This window comes from Rhinoderma darwinii, chromosome 4 (genome assembly GCF_050947455.1).
Source record: "Rhinoderma darwinii isolate aRhiDar2 chromosome 4, aRhiDar2.hap1, whole genome shotgun sequence".
Lineage (NCBI taxonomy): Eukaryota > Metazoa > Chordata > Amphibia > Anura > Rhinodermatidae > Rhinoderma > Rhinoderma darwinii.
The window spans coordinates 204022443-204049602 of record NC_134690.1 but is presented as its reverse complement, the minus strand read 5'-3'; the positions used below and the strand labels follow the sequence as shown (position 1 = coordinate 204049602).

The 27160-nt window shown below is 43.4% G+C and overlaps 1 protein-coding gene across 1 annotated transcript in view; it reads left to right on the top strand.

Moving 5' to 3' along the window:
• ME1 (malic enzyme 1) overlaps positions 1–27160 on the top strand; it is a 341544-nt gene that overhangs the window by 77068 nt on the left and 237316 nt on the right. Inside the window, exons 4-5 of the mRNA XM_075864168.1 lie at positions 17635–17710; positions 18362–18523. Coding sequence (XP_075720283.1) covers positions 17635–17710; positions 18362–18523 — 238 coding nt within the window. The remainder of the gene's footprint in view (positions 1–17634; positions 17711–18361; positions 18524–27160) is intronic.

The following is a 27160-nucleotide window of genomic DNA, read 5'->3' as shown; positions in this document are numbered from 1 at the left end:
CTGCATGAGTGAGTGTGCGTTCTGAGTAAGTATGATTTATTTTTTCTGGAGTTGTGATTTTTGCAGCGTAATCGCTGCAATTATGCCACAAAAGTTGGCTTTCTGTTGCGGGTTTTGCCACCCCATTGAATTCAATGGAGAAAACCCGCAACAGAAAATAAGCAAAAAAGCAGCATAAATTGACATGCTGCGGAATTAAGTTCTGCACTGCAGGTCAATTTATTAAGGTTTACGCTGCGTTTTTATATGCAGCGTAGGCATGAGATTTTCTAAATCTCATCCACTTTTCTGCTACTGTAATGCGGAAATTCAATAGCGTTTACGCTACGTGGGAACCCGGCCTTGTATTGCTGGTGTCCAAGAAGACACCGTTAAACATGATTGAGGACATCAGTTCCAGGAAACCAATAATAAAGGAGTTGTAAAGCAAAGATTGTAGCCTATGTTTCATGTAAAGTCCAATACAATGTAATAAACATACTGTAGTAAGTGACACAGGTCATATAAAACCAATGGCTTCAATCTGTATACTCTACTTTTGATAATAATAGCGGCACATGACATCATACTAGAATGTTTTCCTCTAATTTTTGGAAAGAAGATCTGCACAAATTCCAACTTCATTGTTTTTGAATCTTGGATTGGATCTGGTTCATTTTGGAAACGGAAGCTGTAGTGGAAACACTATTAGAAAATCACAATATTTGTCCTCATCCTGCTTTCTAGAAAGTTTTATTTTCCAAAAACATATTGCATTCATATAGTAAAGGACATATTAGATCCTATTTGACTTGATCATAACTTTGCTTTCAAAATCGCTCACGAGCTGCTGTCAACCCAGCCGTCAGTTCAGCTCACTGACAGATTTAGCTCAGAGTTGCTTTCTACAGCTTCTAGAGATTTTGTTGAATTAGTTTCAAAGTTAGGATAATTTCATTGGTATTTGAGTCACATACATCTTGTCTGACTTGACAAAAGAAAAAAAAAAAAGAACAAGCTTGTAATACTGTAGAAAAAAAATATGCGATTACCGTCTCTCAAAACGACATAATTCAACTGGATATTATCCTTATTCAATGTCCATAAAAAAAAAATATATATAATAAAATTACTTATGACTAAAATAAATGATACAAATAATAGAAGTAATAATAGTACCACATTGGGGATAAGAGCCTATTGTCTACCACAGGGCCTCGTGGTTAAGTTAGATTTTATTAAAACATCATTGCGTAAACCACCATAATCTGTTATATGCATATTCATAAATTCTCAACGTATACACCAAGTATAGTATCCAGATGGTTAACATGAAGTATGATAACAACTTAGATCACACCATGTGACCGATAATAACCTCTGGTTAGATTAGGTGTTACAAGTTCAAATAAAAACTGTTCCCAATAACTGTTTGCAAATGGGAGTTCATAAATATATTGCCAATAAATGTTTCAAATTAAGTTGCAATGTTCCACTCCTGTGTTTAAATGTAGAAGACGTGGTATGAAACATATCAATATAAAACATAATCCATTCTATATTGACTGATATGCTATAGTATACAGTAAATGGATTGCACTCACCGATCCCGGCAGATCCTTGTACTTTCTTGCAGGGACTGTGATAGAATGTTAAAACAACTACTCACGGCAGCGTGGCTTGGACATGGCTGAGTGAGGCAGCGTTCTTCTTGAGCTCCGAGACCACGACTTACTTACAATCACTTTTCATCACTTACCTCTCACCCAAAGCATGCCAAAGGGGAAGAAACCAGAACCTAAGCCTCCAGCCACCCCAGTCGCCTCGCTGGTGCGTTTCTCCCATCAATCTGCGGGAGAATCCCCTTCCTCCCCTCAACCCATCATGGCGCCCACGCCGTAGATGAACAGACAACATCCTTCGCATGGGCCTCCCGGATCTGCACTCTCAGCCAACCTGTACCGGCTATGTTCCTCTCTCAAACTGAGGATCATTGTCTAGCTCCACTGGCATCGAGGGCCCCTCGGTTGATGTTCACGCTGCTTTCAGAACTTAGGGAAATGTTACAGGCTCTGCCTATCCAGGTGGATTTAGAGGCTCAATTTACCTGTCTTGAAGAGCGCCACGCCAGGGACATCTCCGCCATTCAACAAACCGTCCAACAACCAACCCAAGATTTGGATGGCTCTCTTTCTAATCTCACGACTACACTACAGTCTCACTCTACTTTACTAAGCGACCTCACTCTCCATATTGACGACCTGGAGAATTGGGGCCACCACAATAATATTAAAATCAGCGGCCTGCTGGAATTGGTTGGTAACGCCGATTTATGGCGCTCCGTCACTACCCTATTTCGCAGGTTGTTGGGCTTACCTGAAGAGGATGACTTGGAGATCGACAAAATGCATAGGATCTATGGCCCTAGGATACAGGATCGAAACAGAAGTGGCCCACGTGATGTTTTTTGCCGCGTCCATTTTTACCAACAAAAAGAAGCTTCTTCGAAAAGCTTGTGATTTGGGTCCCATTGCATATGAAGGTGCATCTATAAGTCTACTACCAGATGTTTCACGATGCACCCTTAACATGCAAAGAATGGTGAAGCACATTTTTTGTAAGACCCATATCGCTGGGGCCATCCCTTTCAGATCATCTTACGCAAAGCAGACAAAGAGTTTGCTATTAGATCTCCAGAGGATCTTCATTATGCATTTGCCATTCTTGGGGTGGATCCCATTCCAGTCCCGGACTGGACAGTTCCCAGACTTTTCCTGCGAGCTCCACACTGTCCCAACTTGGACAGACCACTGGCCCTCCCTGGGCAAGTTGATATGATTCGTCCTGCTGATGGTGCTGTGGCTGGGTCCCTCCGGTTAGGAATCACCTTACCCCTCCGACGGCCTGAGCCCACAATTATTCCCTCCAGGGTCGGTGGGACTTTGTGAGTACTGCATTCTCTGTCAATTGATAGACTTGTTATGCCCTCTCCAACTGAATTATAGGAATATGGGTTTTACGTGACTGATGTGCCCGAATTTGTATGCTGACTAATGTACCTGTTCTTTGATTTTTTGGACAAACTGATCAGCAACGCATACCTGTTGGTACCATCCTTACTTTATTTGATCTCATTAGGCTGCTATTTCAATTCTGATTATATACTGCCCCCGTTTATACCCACCACATATACCTTGTTTATACGCTATACACAACATGCGCCCCTCCTATGTGGTACTGTGAATATTTGGAGATTCGCTGTTCTCCCTCCATCCCCCCTTTCCACCTCCATACTTCTCCATACCTCTCCTCCCATTCCCCCCCTTCCCTCCCTCTATTGTTTCCCAGTCCCTGGCCCTGTATGACCCTCTTAACTATTTGCTTCAATTGCCTTTAGACTAGTTAATCTTGATGGTGGAGTCCCGACAGTGTGCCTCTCATATGATACCGCTAGGCACCCACCCCTTCATACAGATTGCTCTCCCGTTCCCATGTGTCTTTTCCTGTCCGAGCCCTCATGTCTCTGTTGCCTTCCCTTTCCCCATCTTCGCCTCCTGCAGTACCATCTGTTCCCTTTTTAGCATATATGTCCCCTTTGGTATGCATATTATATTATATTTGTTATGAAGTTATTATATTCTGTCTATATTTTGCAGTTTCTTTTCTATTTTCAGCTGTTACTTGGTCTCACTACGGAACGACTCATTTCGTTCATTCCTTCTACGTTCTCCAAAATTTGGTCAGACACTGTCTGGCTGCCAGTTTGCTGCTGGATAGTCTCTGATTTTAAGGTCCTCATATTTCTGATGAACATGGCCACAAACATACACTTTCCTCTCACATAGCTGACACCTTCCAGTCCTACTACGCCACACTTTATAATATTAATCCTCCCCTTATCCAACAAGCCCTTACTGAGCGTCAACTCTCCATAGACACCTATTTACAGCGAGCAGGCCTTCCCATTCTCCCACAGGAATCCATATCATGCTTCCTGAACTCCAGCTAGCTATTAAATAATCCCGTACGGGCAAAGCCCCAGGTCCGGACGGTCTCACGTTCACATACTACAAAACATTCCTACTTGACCTGCAAACTCATTTTCTCTCTGCCTATAACTCCCTCGCCTCAAATGCCAAACCACCCCCACCGTATATATGCTCTGGGCTCACAATTCAGTTGTCCCCAAAGATGGAAAAGATCTCTCCCAACGCTCAAATTATAGACCCATCACCCTCCTGAACGTAGACCTTAAATTATTTGCTAAAGTCCTCTTTACCCGCCTTACCCCCTGCTACAGAACATCATCCATTGAGACTAGGTTGGATTCATGCCAACCAGGGAAGCTAGATACAATACTACTAGGGCCATTAACATCCTACATTACCTCACCACCTCCCCTACTCCGGCCATCTTCCTATTCACTGACGGCGAAAAGGCCTTTGATCATGTGGTTTGAAAGTTTCTTACCCAAACCTTAAAACACATAGGACTTGGCTCCAACATGCTCCGATAGATTGGTTGTCTCTATTCACACCCCTCTGCAGCAGTTAACGTCAATGGCGTACTATCTGACTATTTTCCTATCACGAGTGGTACCCGTCAGGGTTGTACCCTCTCCTCTCTCATTTTTTTTTAACATTCAAAACCAGCCAGAAATTGACAGCACTACAGAAAGTATATGCATTCCTCCACCAGAGCCGGCAAGAGGTAACAAAAGAAAACACGAAGTGAAATCAACAAATAAAACCATCCATATTATACATATGATAATGACATACATTGCAACAGCTTCCTCTGTCCAGCCGAGGAAGAAGTAATAAGGCAGTTATTACACCTGGATTTCAGGAATATATGACAATACATCTCAATCAATACTGAAAAGGCAGCCAGGACAGTGGGCATCACGACAGACGGCATCCGAACCGTGATATGCGGTAAGGCACTATTCCCTAACCCTACATCGGATAGAGGATAAAGAGAACAGGCATCCCCAGAGGACTCGCCTTCCCACTATCAGGGCGGATCAGGCCCAGTCCCCCTTTAAATTGTCCCATGAGGCCTACGCGTATAATAAGTAGGCTTCCGACTCATAGAACTCCTGCCATTCCTGCCAGACCAATCTCCCTGACCGTGGATGTTCATGCTGGGCTTGTGTTGCCTCCTCCATTCTCTGCAGATGTAAAATCTCCTGGAACCATTCATTAATAGTGGGAGCACTGCTGGTCTTCCATAGCCGTGGAATAACAATGCGTGCTGTGATCAGCAGAAAGCTAATCAATGTTCTCGTGTATTTTTTGATCGCTCCAGGGAGCATGGAAAGAAGCAACACCTCTGGTGTATTGGGCAGCACTTGACCAGTGATTTTCTGTATCAGGTCCACCACTGTAGCCCAAAATGGATTGATTAACGAACATCCTCACCAAATGTGTAACATCGTACCACCAGCCCCACTACACCTCCAACAAGTGTCAGGTACTTCTGGGTAAAAGGAATGAAGCAGAGCAGGAACCCTATACCAACGTGACAAGATCTTATAGTTAGTTTCCTGGGCCTTGCAAGAGATGGAGAATCTATGGCATAAGGCAAAGCTTTCGCCCAGTCTGCCAATGTCGGAGGCGAACTAAGCTCTCTCTCCCACCCTTTCACAAAGGAAGGAGGGATCTCGTTATTTAGATCCTGCAGACACTTATATATAAGGGAGATAGCACTCTCCGGGGGTGAAGAAACCACACATAGCTGCTCCATCGGTGTTAGATCCCTGGGCAAGGACAGCCTCGTCTTGTTAGTATTATAGAAAAGTTGCAGCCTTAAGAAATCCCAGCGTCCAACCGCTGATCTCTCTAGCTCCGGGACAAGCACCTCAATGGCCTTCAGGCCCTGACTCGTCAGAACATGGCGAAAGGTCAGTGATGAAGGTCTAGACGTAAAAGTCAAGAAGGAGGGCTGCCTCCCCGGTGGGAAGTCCTCATTATGGGATATTGCCACCAATGGGCCGTCAGGAGGAATTCCTACAGCCAGAGCTCGGTACCGTTTATATATGAGTACCACTTGTCCCGCAACCAAAGGGAGCATAGCGTTTTCTTGCCCCTCAAAGTACCGCACCCAAAGCCATGGAAGGACCGTGAGAGGAACCGGCGCCAATAGATTCTCCAATTTCACCCACAGCTTGGAGTCCGCGTGATGGAACCCTACCCTATCCTTCTCCTATGCTTCCAATATTGGGCGACCCCTCTTTCACACCGAGCTTGTTGTATCCCGTGTTTCAGAGATGGGCGGCCTCCGGCCGCTATCGGGCCACTCATTTTCTGACAGGAGACTCCTGGCCCTCGCTGGAGTCTCTTTGTTCTACTTCAGACCCATGTCCACTGGAATTCTGGAGAGAGAACCAACTTCATCACTTCCTTATCTTCCTTCCATCTCCATCTTCCCTTTCCCGTGCCAAAACACAGTTGGAAACCCTCTGTGCTGCTAAAGGACCAGTACAACATGCCTTGTCCTCTATTTATGCTATGTTGGTATCCCCCCTGACGCAACCTCCGCCACCCTTCGTGGGAAAATGGGAACATGATCTGAACTTGTCTTTTTTCTGACTCTCAACGAGATTATATACTCTAAAGCATGGGTCATCTAGCTCTAGTCGCATCCAAGAAGCGGAATACAAACTTTTATCTAGATGGTACTATGTACCATCCAGACTTCATGTCATGTTCCCCAATGTTTCCTCGCTTTGTTGGTGATGCCAGTCTGCTCAGGGTACCCTACTACTAACTTTTTGGGACTGTCCAGTTTTGTTCCATTTATGGCAGGAAGTATGGAGAATAACCTCCGCCTTTACGGATTACACTATACCTTTCACTCCAGCCTTCTTCCTGCTTCATCTGAGTGACATTCCCATGACGTCATACAAAAGGTCTATTCTAAGACACTTGGTTAACAGTGCCCTGCTTGTATACCTGCCCTGTGGAAGTGCATGGAACCTCCCTCTCTTCGGCTCTGGTTCATCAAGATAGAAGAAATTAAACGCATGGAGGACCTCACTTCTCAGTTGAAAGATCGGCATGACATCTTTTCTAACACATGGTTCCATTGAATCGTTTAGACACCTCGGAATATAAGTCCATCATGGCCACCTGACGTAGAGATGTGATGCATCCTGCGGTGTAGTATAGCTCCCTGTGTCTACAGAGATGGGGCCTGCCGTACGCCCACAGTTCGTTTTTTCTTTTTCTCTCTCTCTCTTTTTCCTCTCTCCCTTTCTCCTTTCCTTTTCTCTTCTGATGTTGATTTGACGCATTTATTTTTTTTCTAATGCAATATATTGCGCCTGCGTGCCCTTCCCCCAACATGTTTTATTTTTGTCCTCCCATCTGTGGGATTTCCCGCAATACCTTTTATTTTTGTATCCCCAGCTTTTAATGCTTATGAGTTTGTAAAATGGTTAAATAAACAATTTACAAAAAAAAAAAAAAAAACAACTACTCACCAACTTGTGTGTGTTTGCCTCTTGGTGGACTTCTGTGGTGCAGGTGCTGTCTTACATTTCAGGTGTGCTGAAGCTTGTTGTGCCACTATCGATACTGTGTACCTAATACATTTGTTGTTGCCCGGTCATTCGTTAGACTAACTTCATAAAACCTGGAAAATTTGTGGATCTGAAAAATGTTGTGGCTCTCCAATACTAGAATACCAGTTTTCAAAATATGATGTTGTTTTCCAAAGCAACTACTCCCATTATATTGGTAGTTAAATTAAAGGGGTTATCCGGGTACCAAAAATTGCATTGCAATAATATATTTATGAAACTCAGTAACTTACTAATATACTTTAATTTCAAATTCTGAACTAAATGGTACAGTTCAAACCTCGTGAATTATTCCCAGAAGTCCTGGAGCTTTTCTAATTATGATGACGCTCCAACACGGCCCCACGTGACTGAGCTTTTGCTTAATGTGCTGTTCGTGAACATGACCACAAGGGGCTGTCATATTGCCTATTGCTTGAGTCCCGAGCAGAGCATCAGCTAGCGCTTTGCTCGGGACTCCAGCCCTGCTCCCGACGTCCATATTTGGTAAATTCAGGGGTTTCTTATTGCTGAAGTTTCCAAGCAGAGCATCAGCTGTTGCTCTGCCTGGGGACTCCTGCACTTCTGCCAAGGTCACTGTCACTTTCCTAATGATTATTAGAAAAGCTCAAGGACTTCCTGGAAAAATTCACGAGGCTTGAACTGCACCATTTAGTACAGAATTTTTAATTATAGTATATTAGTACGTTTCTTAGTTCCACATAAATATATTATTGCAGTGCAATTTTTGGTACCCGGATAACCCTTTTAAGCACATATGGTGGAGCAATGATTAGAAAAAGGGCTGTTAGACTAGTTTCTTGTTATATTGGAATAGCCGCTAAAGATCCTGTGTAAACCTCTGCTGGTTCTGACCCTAAGGATGAGGTTCACACGACCTATTTTCAGACGTAAACGAGGCGTATTATGCCTCGTTTTACGTCTGAAAATAGGGCTACAATACGTCGGCAAACAACTGCCCATTCATCTGAATGGGTTTGCCGACATACTGTGCAGACAAACTGTCATTTACGCGTCGTCGTTTGACAGCTGTCAAACGACGACGCGTAAAAATACAGCCTCGTCAAAAGAAGTGCAGGACACTTCTTTCAGACGTAATTTGAGCCGTTCTTCATTGAACTCAATGAAGAGCAGCTCAAAATTTACGGCTATCAGAGAAGCCTCGCAAAATGCGAGGAGGAGCATTTACGACTGAAACGAGGCAGCTGTTTTCTCCTGAAAACAGTCTGTCTTTTCAGACGTAAAAGCCTGCTACCGTGTGCACATACCCTTATACTAATTGATATCAAATATTGCAACACAAAAAAAAAGCTGACCATTCTTTTGCCAATTTATATGTTCATAATGAATATTAACTACCCATATCTGACCGCCTCATGGTGCAAATCTTTGGATAAGGTAAACAAGATTTTGTTTAACCCCTTAATACTGAAGGTATTTTAAACCTTAATGACCGAGCAATTTTTTAAGTTTTCCTATCGTCACATTCAAAGAGCTATAACTTTTTTATTTTCCGTCAACATAGCTGTATAAGGACTTTTTTTTGCGGGACAAGTTGTAGTTTTGTATAGCACCATTTTGGGGTACATATAATTTATTGATTAACTTTTTATTAACTTTTTTAGTGGGGTACTGGAAAAAAACTGAAATTTTACCATACCGTGTGGTATAAATAACATAATAACTTTATTCAGCGGGTCGTTATGATTGTGGCGATACCAAATTTATATAGGTTTTTATGTTTCCCTACTTTTACACAGTAAAAACATTTTTTTTTTAAATTATTTGTTTTTTTGTCGCCATATTTTAAGAGCCATAACTTTTTTATATTTCGACCGATGCAGTTATATGAGTGCTTTTTTTTGCAGGACCATTTCGGAGTAAATGTGAATTTTTTTGAAGGTAGGATGAACAGAAAACAGCAATTCTGGCATTGTTTTTTATTTTATTTTTTACAGCGTACAGCACGGTTAATGTTACATAGTATTACATAGTTACATAGTTAGTACGGCTGAAAAAAGACACATGTCCATCAAGTTCAACCAAGGGAAGGGAAAAGGGAATGTAATTGTTTTATAGTTGCGGCGATACCAAATATGAGTAACTTTTAACTTTTTTTCATAATAAAGTATTTTGTAAGGGGACAAAGTGGGTTTTTAATATTTTTTTTACTTGGGACTTATATTTATTTATTTATGTCAAATTTTATTTCACTTTTTTTTAGTCCCACTAGGGGAATTTACTATGCGATCTTTTGATTGCTTTTATAATACACTGAAATACTTCTCTATTGCAGTTTATTATTGCCTGTCAGTTTAAACTGACAGGCACCTGTTAGGTCATGTCTCTAGCATGGCCTAACAGGCAATCACTAAAAGCAGACTTGGGAGCCTTTGTTAGGCCCCCAGGCTGCCATTGAAACCATCGGCACCCCACGATGCACGCGGGATGCCAGTGGGGTGAGAGAGGGAGCCCCTACCTCTAAAACCACTCAGATGTGGCGCTTGCTATTTAGTGCCGCATCTGAGGGGTTAAATATGATCAGAGAACACTGCTACTGGTCTCCGATCGTTGCCCTGAAGCCCGAGGCTGTTAGCAACAGCCCGGACTTCAGGACCAACCCGCACAATGCGGGAAAAGTTCATTTGAGTTGCCGACGTGAAAAGGCGGCACTTCAGAAGAACTACCCCAAACAGCCGACGTTAAAACATTATACGCTGGTCGTTAAGGGGTTAAAGGGGTTGTCCACTTTGGACAATCCCCTTCTATTAGAATGCTGCCACAAAGATAAGCTGATTACAGGTTGTCCCGCAACATTCAACCATAATATGTTGGGGAACCAGGCAGCAAGTGATAATTTTTCCCTGCAGCGCCACCAGAGAAATGAAGTATTTTACAGTTCCCATTGAAAACAATGGGCTGTCCATGCAATGCATGAATATGCTGGGTCCTCCACTGCGAGAGACACTCTTTGTAGCAACTCTCTGCTCTGGCTAATAGATGAGGAGCCTGAACAGGAGACCCTCATCTTTTTATTAAAAATTCCCTAATAGTAAATTTAAAAATGGGTTTTCTAAACCAGACAACCCTCTGACAACCCTTTAACACGAGACTCTCGGCTGCTTTACAGACATTTTCAAGCGGGGTTCAACTGCTAGGGCAAGTGATGTACTTGAGGCAGAAAGGGAGCATTTTACTGCCTTAGGCCTTATTCACATGAAAGTATAATAAGTCCGTGCTACGCACGTGATTTTCACGCGCGTCGCACGGACCAATGTTAATGAATGGGGCCGTTCAGACTGTCAGTGAATTTCACGCAGCGTATGTGCGCTGCGTGAAACTCATAACATGTCCTATGTTTGCCTGTGTTTCGCGCTGCACGCACCCATTGAAGTCAATGGGTGCGTGCAAATCACGCTCGGCACACGGAAGCACTTCTGGGTGCCGCGCGTAATGCGCGCTACTGTAGTAAAAACTATGAATGAAAACAGAAAAGCACCACGTGCTTTTCTGTTTGTAAACATAAAAACAGAGTGTCATAATGATGCCGGCTTCGCAAAAATCACGCAGCCGCGCACCATATGCTGATAACACATGGACCTTTTGCGCACGCAAAACGCTGCATTTTTTGCGCGCGCAAAATGCACACGCTCGTGTGAATCCGGACTTATTTTGCATTTTCCATGGCGGCTTTTAGCTACTTACGGTAAAAAAAAAAAAAGCAGCATGCTCTTTTTTGCCACGGTTCAGCCTCAGACCTCCCATTGAAATCAGTGGGAGGCAGAGAAAGCATTTTTCGCTGCATTTTTTGCCCGCGGCGCTCAATGCAAACGCATCGAAAACCGTGGCAAGAAAGTGCAGGCAAGTCAAAATCTGCCTCAAATTTCCTGAAGGAATTTTGAGGCAGATTTTTTCTGCCTTCAAATTCCTCCGTGTGAACAGGGCCTTATGCTTTCATAATAATAATTTTATAAATATCTGAGTGCAATCGCTTAAAATATATTACATCCAAAATTATTCTCACATTCCCAGCTGTCCTAGGACTGATATATTATATTTCAAATCTTTATAAGTGACTAGGCAGCTTCAGTTAGATACTTCATTTGTCTTTAAGTGTTTGTGAAATCTGTTATTTCTGGCAAGTGCGGTGTGTAAGTATGTTACCCCCATCCTACACATTTACAACATTTACTTGATGAGGAAAAAAGAACAAGGTTGTGAGAAGTATTTGAACTGCTGTTCACATGAAAATGTTAATCTATTCCTAAGGATGGCATTGTCACTAACTAATATTGTATGACAAACATGCTTTTTTCCATTACATTGTGGTAAATGCAGTTTACGTTTCTAATAAACATACGCAGCAGTTTCGCTTCCAGTGTATTTTTGTATGTCTATCATCAAAACACTCTAGGAACTATCCGACCATGTAACTTGGTGATAAGATGTAAGAGAAGTAATCCGCCTTATTTGAGCTGGAATTCCTTTCATTACACATATTGCTTCCACTTATAATAGACCTTAATTAAATTCCTGCTAAAATAAAAAGTCTCTTAAAGGGGTTTTCCACTTTCTGAAAACTGATGACCCATCCACCGGATAGGTCATCAGTATATGATCGGTACGTGTCTGACACCCGGACCCCGCATTGATCCGGCACTCCGGCTGCCTCCGGGCGCCCGACGATGTTGCTGGAAGCAGATGGCTACGGTCAAAGAATAGCAGCTGAGCAGCAGTACTGCAGCTCTGCTCCTATTCAAGTGAATAGGAGCAGAGCTTCAGATCCGCCGAATGGTCGCTATGCAGTGGTCAGAGCCATCTGCTTCTGGCTCCAACTACTGCATCCCGTTCCAAACATCCGGTGCACGTTGCCAGCCGGAGTTGCAGATTGGTCCGGGGTCCAGATGTCTGACATGCACTGACATCCGGTGGATAGGTCATCAGTTTTCAGAAAGTGGACAACCCCTTTAACTGTCCTCTTCTTCAACTATCATTCTAGTGCTTATAACTTATTTATTTCTAAAATTATGTTGCTGTATGTACAGAATTTTTTATACCTATGCAGGTAACATTTTGACATACAGTGAAGGAAATAATTATTTGTTGTACATCTGAATTTGTTTTTCACACATGGCTTTTGCATTTTAGCCTAGTTTTTGTTAAATAAATAATGACAATATGTAATTTATCATGTGTTGTTGTACATCTGAATTTGTATTTCCCTAATCTTTAGATCTTCTAAGGACCAGATGTTTTTTTTTATGTCCTGATACATAAAACCATAGAATTCAAAGAGGGTGCACTTTGTTTTTTTCATGACTGTAATTATGCATGTACAGTGAAGGAAATAAGTATTTGATCCCTTGCTGATTTTGTAAGTTTGCCCACTGTCAAAGTCATGAACAGTCTAGAATTTTTAGGCTAGGTTAATTTTACCAGTGAGAGATAGATTATATAAAAAAAAAAAAAAACAGAAAATCACATAGTCAAAATTATATATATTTATTTGCATTGTGCACAGAGAAATAAGTATTTGATCCCTTTGGCAAACAAGACTTAATACTTGGTGGCAAAACCCTTGTTGGCAAGCACAGCAGTCAGACGTTTTTTTGTAGTTGATGATGAGGTTTGCACACATGTTAGATGGAATTTTGGCCCACTCCTCTTTGCAGATCATCTGTAAATCATTAAGATTTCGAGGCTGTCGCTTGGCAACTCGGATCTTCAGCTCCCTCCATAAGTTTTCGATGGGATTAAGGTCTGGAGACTGGCTAGGCCACTCCATGACCTTTAATGTGCTTCTTTTTGAGCCACTCCTTTGTTGCCTTGGCTGTATGTTTCGGGTCATTGTCGTGCTGGAAGACCCAGCCACGAGCCATTTTTAATGTCCTGGTGGTGGGAAGGAGGTTGTCACTCAGGATTTGACGGTACATGGCTCCATCCATTCTCCCATTGATGCGGTGAAGTAGTCCTGTGCCCTTAGCAGAGAAACACCCCCAAAACATAATGTTTCCACCTTCATGCTTGACAGTGGGGATGGTGTTCTTTGGGTCATAGGCAGCATTTCTCTTCCTCCAAACATGGCGAGTTGAGTTAATGCCAAAGAGCTAAATTTTAGTCTCATCTGACCACAGCACCTTCTCCCAATCACTCTCAGAATCATCCGGATGTTCATTTGCAAACTTCAGATGGGCCTGTACATGTGCCTTCTTGAGCAGGTGGACCTTGCGGGCACTGCAGGGTTTTAATCCATTATAGCGTAATGTGTTACCAATGATTTTCTTGGTGACTGTGGTCCCAGCTGCCTTGAGATCATTAACAAGTTCCCCCCGTGTAGTTTTCGGCTGAGCTCTCACCTTCCTCAGGATCAAGGATACCCCACGAGGTGAGATTTTGCATGGAGCCCCAGATCGATGTCGATTGACAGTCATTTTGTATGTCTTCCATTTTCTTACTATCGCACCAACAGTTGTCTCCTTCTCACCCAGCGTCTTACTTATGGTTTTGTAGCCCATTCCAGCCTTGTGCAGGTCCCTGACATCCTTAGAAAGCTCTTTGGTCTTGCCCATGTTGTAGAGGTTAGAGTCAGACTGATTAATTGAGTCTGTGGACAGGAGTCTTTTATACAGCTGACCATGTAAGGGTATGTTCACACGAGGGCGTCCGTTACGGCTGAAATTACGGGGATGTTTCAGCCTGAAAACATCCCCGTAATTTCAGCCGTACCGGCATGTGCAGGCGCTTGAACGCCGCGTCCATTACGGCCGTAATTAGCGCTGCTATTCATTGGAGTCAATGAATAACGGCTCCAATTACGGCCAAAGAAGTGACAGGTCACTTCTTTGACGCGGGGGTCTATTTACGCGCCGTCATTTGACAGCGGCGCGTAAATATACGCCTCGTGTGAACAGACAAACGTCTGCCCATTGCTTTCAATGGGCAGATGTTTGTCAGCGCTATTGAGGCGCTATTTTCAGACGTAATTCGGGGCAAAAACGCCCGAATTACGTCCGTAAATAGGCCGTGTGAACATACCCTAAGACAGCTGTCTTTAATGCAGGCACCAAGTTGATTTGGAGCGTGTAACTGGTCTGGAGGAGGCTGAACTCTTAATGGTTGGTAGGGGATCAAATACTTATTTCTCTGTGCACAATGCAAATAAATATATATAATTTTGACTATGTGATTTTCTTTTTTTTTAAATATAATTTATCTCTCACTGGTAAAATTAACCTAGCCTAAAAATTCTAGACTGTTCATGACTTTGACAGTGGGCAAACTTACAAAATCAGCAAGGGATCAAATACTTATTTCGTTCACTGTACATGCATAATTACAGTCATGAAAAAAAACAAAGTGCACCCTCTTTGAATTCTATGGTTTTATGTATCAGGACATAAAAAAAAACATCTGGTCCTTAGAAGATCTAAAGATTAGGGAAATACAAATTCAGATGTACAACAACACATGATAAATTACATAGGGTCATTATTTATTTAACAAAAACTAGGCTAAAATGCAAAAGCCATGTGTGAAAAACATAGTACACCCTTAGGCTTGGCCCACACGACCTATTTTCAGGCGTAATGGAGGCGTTTTACGCCTTTAATTACGCCTGAAAACACGGCTCCAATACGTCGGCAAACATCTGCCCATTCATTTAAATGGGTTTGCCGATGTACTGTGCCGACGACCTGTAATTTTACGTATCGCTGTCAAAAGACATTAAATCCAATGAAGAACAGCTCCAATATACGTCCGTAATGGACGCCCCGCTAAACGCGAGTACATGCAATTACGTCTGAAATTCAGGAGCTGTTTTCTCCTGAAAACAGCACCGTAATTTCAGACGAAAATGCAGTTATCGTGTGCACATACCCTTACAGCTTCCATAGGAATTAAGAGACTAAGTAGCATTGAGGTGCTGCTAATTGAAAGCCCTGGTGTAATTGGTCATCATCAGGTGTGACCACCTCTAGAAAAGCGGAAGTTCGGCAGTTTGCTGGTCTGGAGCATTCGGACGTGTGTTAGCACAATGACAAGGAGGAAAGATATCAGTAAATTCATCCTAAGGTCAGACCGTGCAATGCTCAGAGAAATTTCTAAAAAAATGGAGAGAAGTGCATGACGCTGATTGGTCAGCGTCGTACACTTCTCTCCACAACACCCACTTGGTCTAAAGTAAAAACACGCCCACTTGGGCATTAAGAAACTAATTAGCATAGAGCTAAAAATCGCTCATAAAGTGGTAAAAACAGATCGTTTTTCTAAATAAAAAGCACTGCTGTCACCTACATTACAGCGCCCATCTCCTTATGTAGGAGATAGGGCACTTATAATGTGGAGACAGAGCCTCTTTAAGCTGAAAAAAAGGCTTTTTAAAAGTTCTTTAAAAAGGACCTGCCACCTCTCCGGACATGTCTGTTTGAGTAAATACTTGCATTCCTCATGAAATAACAATGCTGGAGCATATTTTCTTAGAACTGCATTGTGCCATTCCTCTGTTATTCCTCCTGGAAATCTATGAATTTATTGACAACTGGGTGTTATCATTCCCCTACACAGTCTGACACTGTCCAATCTGTCCTGGCATTGTCACAGTGTGTAGAGAGACACCTTAAAGGGTGACAAGGGGAGTGTTAAAACCGATCCAAGCATGCATGTTTATGGGGTAGAACATTTTGCGGTTCTTTGCTAACAGAATACATGCTGATGTATGGGACCCCGACTATTCGCTGGAATGGGGGTCTCAAACCCCCTGTTCCTTCTCACTTCTCGACCGCAGTAAGGTGGTCATTGAATGGAGTGGAGTTCGAGCATGTGCGCTGCCACCTAGATAAAGTCTATGTGAATGATGGAAACCGAGTACAGCTGTCGGAAAATATATATATCTCTTTAAAGGGCTTGTATCCCGAAGACCAGCTTATCGCCGCCTGTCTGGCTTCTCTAACCCTTGGTAGATCTGCTGTTTCTGCCAGGGTGAAAAGTCTCTAGCAATACATTTACCCCGCAGCAGAATGCATCGCCGTCGATCTACCACCAGAGCAGGAACGGGTCTTACAGAGGGGAAACCCCCTCTGCGTGGTCCACATATTCTAATAGGGCATATGGACAGGAGTTGTCATTGTGAAACAACCCCTTTAGGCTGAATGCACACGTTGCGTACTACGTGCGGTTTTGTCGCACGTATTCGAGTCCGGCAAACCGCAGCATAATACAGTACCAGCAAAGTCTATGAGATTCAGGGTAATCTCATGTTCACTCTGCGGTATTTTTCGGCCCGTAAATTGACCTGCTGTGCGAATTTTCTAAACCGCAGCATGTCAATTTATCTTTCGATTCTGCTTGCGAAATCTAAAGAAATACGCAGCAAAACGTAAAAAACGCACCTTGGGTTTTCCTGCAAATTTCTTTTGGTTTTGCTGCGTATTTTCCGCAGAAAAATAAGCAACGTGTGCATGTAGCCTTAATGTATGAGCGTAGGTTCATAAAATAAAGATCACATTGTTTGTGATAAATTTTATTTAATTGTATTGGAGATATAATGTAAATTGAAACATAATACATAATGTATGGCATCTTATCGCTTTACAGTTTAGCAGAACCATATTTGTTTTATAACTATCTTCTGAGCACCTAGAAAACTCATATTTATCACCATGCAAAGTTTGCCTGCCGTCCTAATGACTGAAATGTAGCCCAATGATCAACTCAGCTCTGCTATGTCTGTACGTAGAAATAAATATAGATTCTCATTACATCTCTATTACTTGATATTAAATCCTGGAAAAGGAATATTATGTCTTTACTAACGATTTATATATTGCTCCAATTTTCTGTCACTTCTATCTGGAGTATAAATCTTAAAAAAAAAGTCCTTAATATCCACATAGGACTATATTGTTCTTCAAAAACGTGTTGCATTTGCATGGTTGTGTGATATGATACCTTTTGGATCGGAAGAACATCTATTTTCATAGATGATCTCATCGGTTAATCATAATGCATTCATCAGACTTTTGCCTGTCAAATATAGACTTTACGTTCTTAATATGTGTTTTTCTCTGCAGAGGACTCTTCATTACCATTCATGACCATGGTCATATATCTACACTAATGAAATCATGGCCTGAGAATGATATTAAGGTAACGTATGCTAAGTTTTATTTAACCGTGAGTGGTTAGAGATTTTTACCAGATTGAATAGGTCATGTAAGGACGCATCTTAATTGTAAGGACATGAGACATTATTTGACAATATCTCAGAAGAAATCTGCTTTGCTTTATCTTTATAATGGTACACAGTGGCTTCCAGTTACCAAGTACACATTGTACGGCGGCAGAATTGTTTTCAAGTTCTGGATTTCAATTGCTACAAATGTGCATAGCGTTCTAGCAGAGGTCAAGTTCTGACATTATTTGTTAAGTGGATCTTAAGATGTCAACTATTATTGAGTATTTGACACACTTTTGTATCGTACACTTTGTAATGTTTCTATATACTCTGTTATTGTACAATTTTGATTGTGCCAAATTTAAATTCCTTGCCTAATGCCTTCAATTTATCAGGAACTAATGATATAATTTGCAATTTCTACATTTTACCTCACATTACCCCGCATTCCACAAATAAATGAGGATTTAGCCACATTGATTTGGCATGCTATAGCATTCTGCTATTACCTATCTTTTTCATCAGTTTAGTTAGTCAATACATTGGGTAAAATTAATTGATATTAAGCATGAAGACAAAAACACGTGTTCATTATCTATATTCTGTATTGTGCGCTTTTACAGGCTGTTGTGATAACAGATGGAGAAAGAATCCTTGGTCTTGGAGACCTTGGAAGTTATGGCATGGGCATCCCTGTTGGTAAACTGGCACTATACACAGCATGTGGAGGAGTTCAGCCTCAAGAGTGTCTTCCTGTAATGCTGGATGTAGGAACTGACAATGAGGTATGTATCGTATGTTTAATGAAAACAACGTACTAATGCTAATAAGTAGAGACATACATACTTTATGTATGTATTAGAGCAAGATTGTTCTCTTCTTAATTAACTTATAACGTAACTAATATTTGTTCAACTTTACGAGACAAAAGTATAATTCATGGTTAGTAGATAAGGATATGTTCCCATCTGCGTTCTGTTTTCCATTGTTCTGCTCGAAAGACAATAACAAAACTGTTCCTGTGGAACTAATTGGAGGAAATTTATTAAGACCAGTGTTTCATACACCAGTCTTAAGCCAGACATTGTTGGAGTAAAATGCGACTAATTTATTAAGAGTCACGGGTGGCAAAAGATGTGTAAATTATAGTGAATTTGTCAAGCTGTGGGTAGCCACGTCCCCTCTAAGCCTCACTCTTTTTTTTAAAAAATTGCAAAGGAGGTGTCACGATCTGTGGATATGTGGACCCACTAGGCCGCACTGCCGTAGCGGGGAGGCAGCTGGCCAAACAACAGAGTACCCAATCAATAAAAAGTCCAGCACAAGGTTACATGAATAGTCCAGACAGTTGCAGTGGCTAGGCACAGATGGAACTTCAGACGGCAGAGGATGCCACACGTGGTGGAGGGTATCAGGCGTGGCAGATGACACCAGACATGGTGTACGATAGCAGGCGTGACCGTTGACAGAACACGACTCCAACACTCGATAGGGCGAGGAACCAACACAGCACAGGATACAGGAACAGGTAGTAGGGTTCGGGAACAGGAAAACACTGATGAACCATTTGCTAAGACAAACATGGGAATTACAAACAATGTGTAAAGGATCTGCCAGACACAGCTTCTGTGTCGAAGCCCGTGGTTAATCAGTCTGCATCTGCTCCTTGGTCTTATAGAGTGACTCGATCTGCTACCACTCAGGCTGGTAGGCTGAGGAGTGGGAGAACCTATCACAGCCTGGCCAGATGGAGTTAGCTCCCGCCCTTGGTCTATTTATACCTTCATTTCCTGCTTTTCCTTTGCTTGTGATTCTGTCTTGTTTCCTGTCTCTGTTGTTCCTGTCTCTGTTGTTCCTGCTAGTACTATTAACCTCTGCTTCAAATTGACCCTGGCTTTACTGACTATGCTCCTGCTCTGCGTTTGGTACCTCGTACACTCCTGGTTTGACTCGGCTCGTTGACTACTCTTGTTGCTCACGGTGTTGCTGTGGGTAACTGCCCCATTTCCCTTAGCTTCTGTGTATCCTTGTCTGTTTGTCTGTCGTGCACTTATTGAGCGTAGGGACCATCGCCCAGTTGTACACCGTCGCTTAGGATGGGCCGTGCAAGTAGGCAGGGACTGAGTGGCGGGTAGATTAGGGCTCACCTGTCTGTCTCCCCACCCCGACATTACATAATCACAGGCCCATATACCTTTTCTACCCTGGTTCCTACACAACTATGGACCCCCTTGAGACCCTGGCTCAGCAAATGCAGGGTCTCTCCCTACAGGTCCAAGCCCTGGCTCAGAGGTGCAACCAGCGTGATGCTAACCAGGTAGTGCCCTCCACCTCACTTCTTGAACTCCACCTCAAGTTGCCTAACTGGTTTTCAGGGGACCGGAAGACTTTTTTCTCCTTTTGGCAGAGTTGTAGGCTCTATTTCCTATTAAGACCCCACTCCTCAGGTTCTAAGAGCCAGCGAGTGGGTATAATTATGTCCCGGCTCCAGGACGGCCCACAAGAATGGGCCTTCTCCTTGGCTCCTGACGCCCCTGAACTTTCCTCTGTTGACCTTTTTTTTTCTGCTCTCGGGCTCATCTATGACGAGACTGACAAGACTGCCTTTGCCGAGAGTCAGCTGGTGACCTTACATCAGGGTAAGAGACCCATTGAGGAGTACTGTTCTGACTTTAGGAAGTGGTGCGTAGCTTCTCGGTGGAATGACCCTGCCTTGAGGTGCCAGTTTAGATTGGGTCTGTCGAACGCCCTGAAAGACCTCTTAGTTAGCTATCCCTCTTCTGACTCTAGATCAGGTTATGGCTTTAGCGGTACGTCTTGACCGACGTCTCAGGGAACGACGACTTGAACGTTTTTGTGCTTTCTCCTCTGGCTCCCCCATGATGGTTCCCGAGGTTCCGTTGCTTCGTTCTTCCACGGGAATCTCGGATGAACCAATGCAACTCGGGGCGTCCGTGTCTCCCCAACAACATAGAAAGCTCCGCAGGAAGAATGGTCTCTGCTTCTACTGTGGGGATGACAAGCATCAAGTGAACAACTGTCCTAGGCATAAGAATAAGCAGCCGGAAAACTTCTGCGCCTAAGTGACCATCGGGGAGGTCGCTTGGGCGCACAGGTATTTCCCGTAAATATGAAACCTAATAAGATCTTGCTTCCCTTTCAGGTCTCTTTTGAGGGTAGGTCTGCCACCGGCCGTGCCTTCGTGGATTCAGGGTCTTCTGCTAATATTATGTCTGTGGAATTTGCTATGTCTCTAGCTATGCCATTGATTGATTTGCCTAAACCTGTCCCGGTAGTGGGTATCGACTCCACTCCACTTGCTAATGGTTATTTTACGCAGCATACCCCTGTTTTTGAACTCATTGTTGGCTCCATTCATTTGGAGCAGTGCTCTGTACTGGTGATGCAGGGATTATCGTCGGATTTGGTTTTAGGCCTTCCCTGGCTGCAGATGCATAATCCCACGTTTAACTGGAATACTGGGGATCTTATCAAATGGGGTAATGAATGCATGACGTCCTGTTTTTCTGTTAATTTTATTTCTCTCCCTGAGGAGGTGAACACTCTACCTGAGTTTATTCAGGACTTCGCTGATGTTTTTTCTAAAAAGGTCTCCGAAGTGTTACCTCCTCATAGACAATACGATTGCGCAATCGATTTGGTACCAGGAGCTAAGCTCCCTAAGGGTAGGATATTTAATCTCTCTTGTCCCGAACGTGAGGCCATGAGAGAATATATCCAGGAAAGCCTGGCCAAGGGTTACATTCGCCTTTCTACTTCTCCGGTAGGTGCTGGCTTCTTCTTCGTAGGGAAGAAGGATAGTGGTCTTAGGCCGTGCATCAATTACCGAAACTTGAATAAGGTCACTGTAAGGAACCAGTATCCCCTTCCTTTGATTCCTGATCTCTTCAATCAGGTTCAGGGGGCCCAATGGTTCTCTAAGTTTGATCTTCGGGGGGCTTATAACCTTATCCGAGTCAGAGAAGGGGATGAGTGGAAGACTGCGTTTAACACGCCCGAAGGTCATTTCGAATACCTCGTCATGCCCTTTGGGTTGTGTAATGCTCCCGCGGTCTTCCAGAATTTCATAAATGAGATTTTAAGAGACTACCTGGGGGTATTTCTTGTAGTGTACCTTGATGACATACTTGTGCTTTCCAAGGACTGGTCCTCCCACATTGAGCATGTCAGGAAGGTGCTCCAGGCCCTTCGGGAAAACAAACTCTTTGCTAAATCCGAAAAATGTTTGTTTGGGGTGCAGGAGATACAATTTTTGGGTCAAATCCTCACTCCTAATGAATTCCGCATGGACCCGGCCAAGGTTCAGGCTGTGACTGAATGGGTACAACCTGCCTCCCTGAAAGCGTTACAGTGCTTCCTGGGGTTTGCTAATTATTACAGGAGATTTATTGCTAACTTCTCGGTCATCGCTAAGTCTCTTACGGATCTTACTCGCAAAGGTGCTGATCTCCTCCAGTGGCCTCCGGAGGCGGTCCAGGCTTTTGAGATCCTTAAGAAGTGCTTTATCTCTGCCCCAGTGCTGATTCAGCCTAACCAAATTGAGTCCTTCATCGTGGAGGTTGGCACCTCCGATGGGAGAGTGGGTGCTGTCTTGTCCCAGAGTACCAGGTCCCTCACCCATCTCCGTCCCTGTGCCTACTTCTCCAGGACGTTCTCGCGCACTGAGAGTAACTATGACGTGGGCAACCGCAAACTCTTAGCCATTAAATGGGCATTTGAAGAGTGGCGCCACTTCTTGGAGGGGGCTAGGCACCAGGTAACGGTCCTTACCGACCACAAGAATCTGGTTTTCCTAGAATCTGCCCGGAGGCTAAACCCGAGACAAGCTCTATGGGCGTTGTGTTTTACTAGATTCAACTTTGTGGTCACCTATAGGGCTTGGTCTTAAAATATTAAAGCTGATGCACTGTCTATTAGCTTCATGGCCAGCCCTCCTTCGGAGGAAGATCCTGCTTGTGTTTTGCCCCCAGGTATAATAATATCCTCTGTTGATTCTGACTTAGTCTCCAAAATTGCGGCTGATCAAGGTTCAGCTCCCGGGAACCTTCCTGAGAACAATCTGTTTGTTCCCCTGCAATTCCGGCTAAGGGTACTCAGGGAAAATCATGGCTCTGCACTTTCTGGCCATCCAGGAATCCTGGGTACCAAGCACCTCATTGCTAGAAACTATTGGTGGCCTGGGTTGCCTAAAGACGTTAAGGCCTACGTCGCCGCTTGTGAAATTTGTTCTAGGTCCAAGACTCCCAGGTCCCGACCAGCGGGCTTACTATGTTCTTGCCCATTCCCCAGAGACCTTGGACCCATATCTCCATGGATTTTATCACCGATCTGCCTCCATCTCAAGGCAAGTCGGTGGTGTGGGTGGTAGTAGACCGCTTCAGTAAGATGTTCGACTCTGTGCCCCTCAAGAAACTACCCAATGCCAAGACGTTAGCTACCTTGTTCGTCAAACACATCCTGCGTCTCCATGGGGTTCCTGTCAATATTGTTTCTGACAGAGGGGTACAATTTGTTTCATTGTTTTGGAGAGCTTTCTGTAAAAAGTTGGAGATTGATCTGTCCTTCTCCTCTGCCTTCCATCCTGAAACTAATGGTCAAACTGAGAGGACTAATCAGTCTCTAGAACAATATTTAAGGTGTTTTAACTCCGACTGTCAATATGATTGGGTCTCCTTCATTCCCCTCGCCGAATTTTCCCTTAATAACCGGGTCAGTACCTCGTCAGGGCTCTCCCCCTTTTTCTGTAATTTTGGGTTTAATCCACGGTTCTCCTCCATTTCACCTGGTGGTTCCAACAATCTCGAGGTAGATGTAGTTCATCTGGAACTGTGTACAGTCTGGGCCCAGGTTCAGAAGAACCTAGAGGCGTCCCAGAGCATACAAAAGACTCGGGCAGATAGAAGACGTTCTGCTAACCCCTTGTTTGTGGTCGGGGATCTGGTGTGACTGTCTTCAAAAAATTTGCGTCTTAAAGTTCCGTCCAAAAAATTTGCTCCCCGGTATATAGGACCGTACAAGGTCATTGAGGTCCTTAACCCTGTCTCCTTCCGGCTGGAGTTGCCCCCGTCTTTTCAAATACACAACGTGTTTCATGCCTCCCTCCTGAAATGCTGCTCCCCGTCCTTGGCTACCTCGAGGAACCCTCTGGTCCCTGTTCTCACCCCTGAAGGGGTAGAATTCGAGGTGGCCAAGATTGTGGACAGCAGGATGGTCCAAGGCTCCCTCCAGTACCTGGTCCATTGGAGAGGATACGGGCCTGAGGAGAGGACTTGGGTACCCACCCGGGATGTTCACGCTGGGGTATTGCTCAGGAGGTTCCATCTTCGGTTCCCCAATAAGCCAGGTCCACCTAGGAAGGGTCCAGTGGCCCCTCATAAAAGGGGGGGTACTGTAAAGGATCTGCCAGACACAGCTTCTGTGTCGACGCCCGTGGTTAATCAGTCTGCATCTGCTCCTAGGTCTGATAGAGTGACTTGATCTGCTACCACTCAGGCTGGTAGGCTGAGGAGTGGGAGAACCTATCACAGCCTGGCTAGACGGAGCTAGCTCCCGCCCTCGGTCTATTTATAACTTCATTTCCTGCTCTTCCTTTGCCTGTGATTCTGTCTTGTTTCCCGACTCTGCTGTTCCTGCTAGTACTATTGACCTCTGCTTCAAATTAACCCTGGCTTTACTGACTACGCTCCTGCTCTTTGTTTGGTACCTCGCAACTGCCCCATTTCCCTTAGCGTGTGTATACCCTTGTCTGTTTGTCTGTCGTGACTTATTGAGCGTAGGGACCGTCGCCCAGTTGTACGCCGTCGCCTAGGAAGGGCCGTGCAAGTAGACAGGGACTGAGTGGCGGGTAGATTAGGGCTCACCTGTCTGTCTCCCCACCCCGACATTACACAACGCTCAGGCAGGGAGTGAAAGGGCAGGGCCCCTTTTATAGTCTAGAGTAATTAGGGTTACATTGTAATATAATTCATGTGCGTACGCTGGCCCTTTAAGGCCGGACACGAGTGTACGCGCGCACCCTAAGGGACACAGCAGAGTGGAACGGAAGTGAGGGCTGGCGTCTCCTAGGAAGGAGATGCCGGCCAGCACTCACTGATCCATGGCCGCTGCCGCCAAGGGGTGAGTAGGATGGGCGATCCGCGGCCGTGTACGCTACAGGAGGCTTAAAAATGCAAAAGTCGCTAACTTCGTTTTTACGCAGATTGCGAATTTTCTACGCCAGAAAACTGTCGCAGAGTGCACAATAAATTTCCCCCCTTGACTTTAATTAATTGTGTCATGTATCTGTCATTGTGACAGGCAAAATAGCTTTGCATGCTGCTACCAGGACACTAAACCAGAAAAAAGAACAAGTCACGACCAGGTAATTGAAAAAATACAAACAATCTTTATTAAAGTCAATTAGACACACAGAAAAAAACATATAACAGTTATACATAATAAAATACCATAGACCCTCAAACAGAAACGGAATCCGAACATAAAAGCAGAGTGGCCCCCCAGATGTACAAATGGTCCAATACCTCCTATACATGGCTAAAGTGCATACATATAGATTACTGAGCAGGTGCTAGGCGTGGTACGCCCTGCACAGATGGACACATAAGTGCAATATAAAAAAGTATATATAAAGTGCAGTCCTAAGTATACATAACATGCAAGGCAATATAGTATACCTACACCTACGTAGTAGGAGATGAAAATAGGAGACCAGGACCGGGAGAGGGGACCTCTGCTTAACCCGATGCGCGTTTCGCTGGTGCTTCGTCAGGCACCAGCGAAACGCGCGTCGGGTTAAGCAGAGGTCCCCTCTCCCGGTCCTGGTCTCCTATTTTCATCTCCTGCTACGTAGGTGTAGGTATACTATATTGCCTTGCATGTTATGTATACTTAGGACTGCACTTTATATATACTTTTTTATATTGCACTTATGTGTCCATCTGTGCAGGGCGTACCACGCCTAGCACCTGCTCAGTAATCTATATGTATGCACTTTAGCCATGTATAGGAGGTATTGGACCATTTGTACATCTGGGGGGCCACTCTGCTTTTATGTTCGGATTCCGTTTCTGTTTGAGGGTGTATGGTATTTTATTATGTATAACTGTTATATGTTTTTTTCTGTGTGTCTAATTGACTTTAATAAAGATTGTTTGTATTTTTTCAATTACCTGGTCGTGACTTGTTCTTTTTTCTGGTTTTGTTAAAATTAGTCACTAGGACCACTAGTACCAATTGGGGTATTGTTCGGTTTGTTAAAGTGTACCAGGACACTAGCAAAACGCAATACTAAAGAATAATCAGTCAGGAAGGATTAGGACAGAGGAATTGTCTGTGGCCACCACCTGTAAAACCATTCCCTTTTTAGTGGTTGTCTGTCTGATGTCTCTCTAGTGCACCCGTTTTCACATTCATTTGCACCAAACCAGATCAAATTGATTCACAATCACTTATGCTTCCTATCTGGACAGATTAATATCCCTGAAGTGTTATACCGTGGTGCTTAAAAAAAATATAAGTTGAACTAGTTAACTGACCTGAATAGCGCTGTCTACCTGATTCCAGCGCTGTTTGTTTGTTTGTTTGTTTCTTTCTTTCTTTCTTCGTGGACCCCCGTTCCAGAGATATGGCCCACTGTTGTGTTGGATCCATATATGCTGATTTGCTGTAGTTTACTGTAGTGGGCCATATCTCTGGAACGGGAGAATGGCAGATCCAGGGGAAAAAACAAAACATCCCTGGAATCAGGGAGACAGCGCTATTCAGGTTAGTTAACCAGTTCAACTTATATAACCTAGTGACAGGTGGTCTTTACGTGTTCCCTAAATATAAAAAATATGCAAAAAACATACCATAAATGCGTATGTTGCAACTAGGCTTGTTCCAAATAGTGTGGTTGGCAAAATAATTTAACAATAAAGTATTTATTTCAGAATCCTTCAATATTTAACCTAAAAAGAAAGAGGAAAACGTATAAGATTTAGATTTCAAATACCGGCCATAATTAAACTGTATATGACAGAATAGGATATTCAACTGTGGAAATTCTATAATAGCCATGGCCCTTTTAATAAGTTACATTTATTCAATGCCAAAAGTCTAACTCTCTTTAATATAGTTAGACAGCAAAGGGCAACTTGATCGCTGATATTTGACTATATATTCTATAATTTGGCTCCCAGTTTTAAAAACAGAAAATTAATACATCAATTTGCTCATTTCCTAAAAGTGTCCTTTAGCAGGCTAAGAGAATCAAAACTCAGAATTTATTTTCACTAAGGCAGTTAATCCAGGTGTATTGGTAGTTTATATGCATGGAAATAAGCACTCTATGTTACATTGTTCTAACAGAATATTCAATATTGTCCAATGAAGAAATAGATACATATCAGCATTTTGTATGG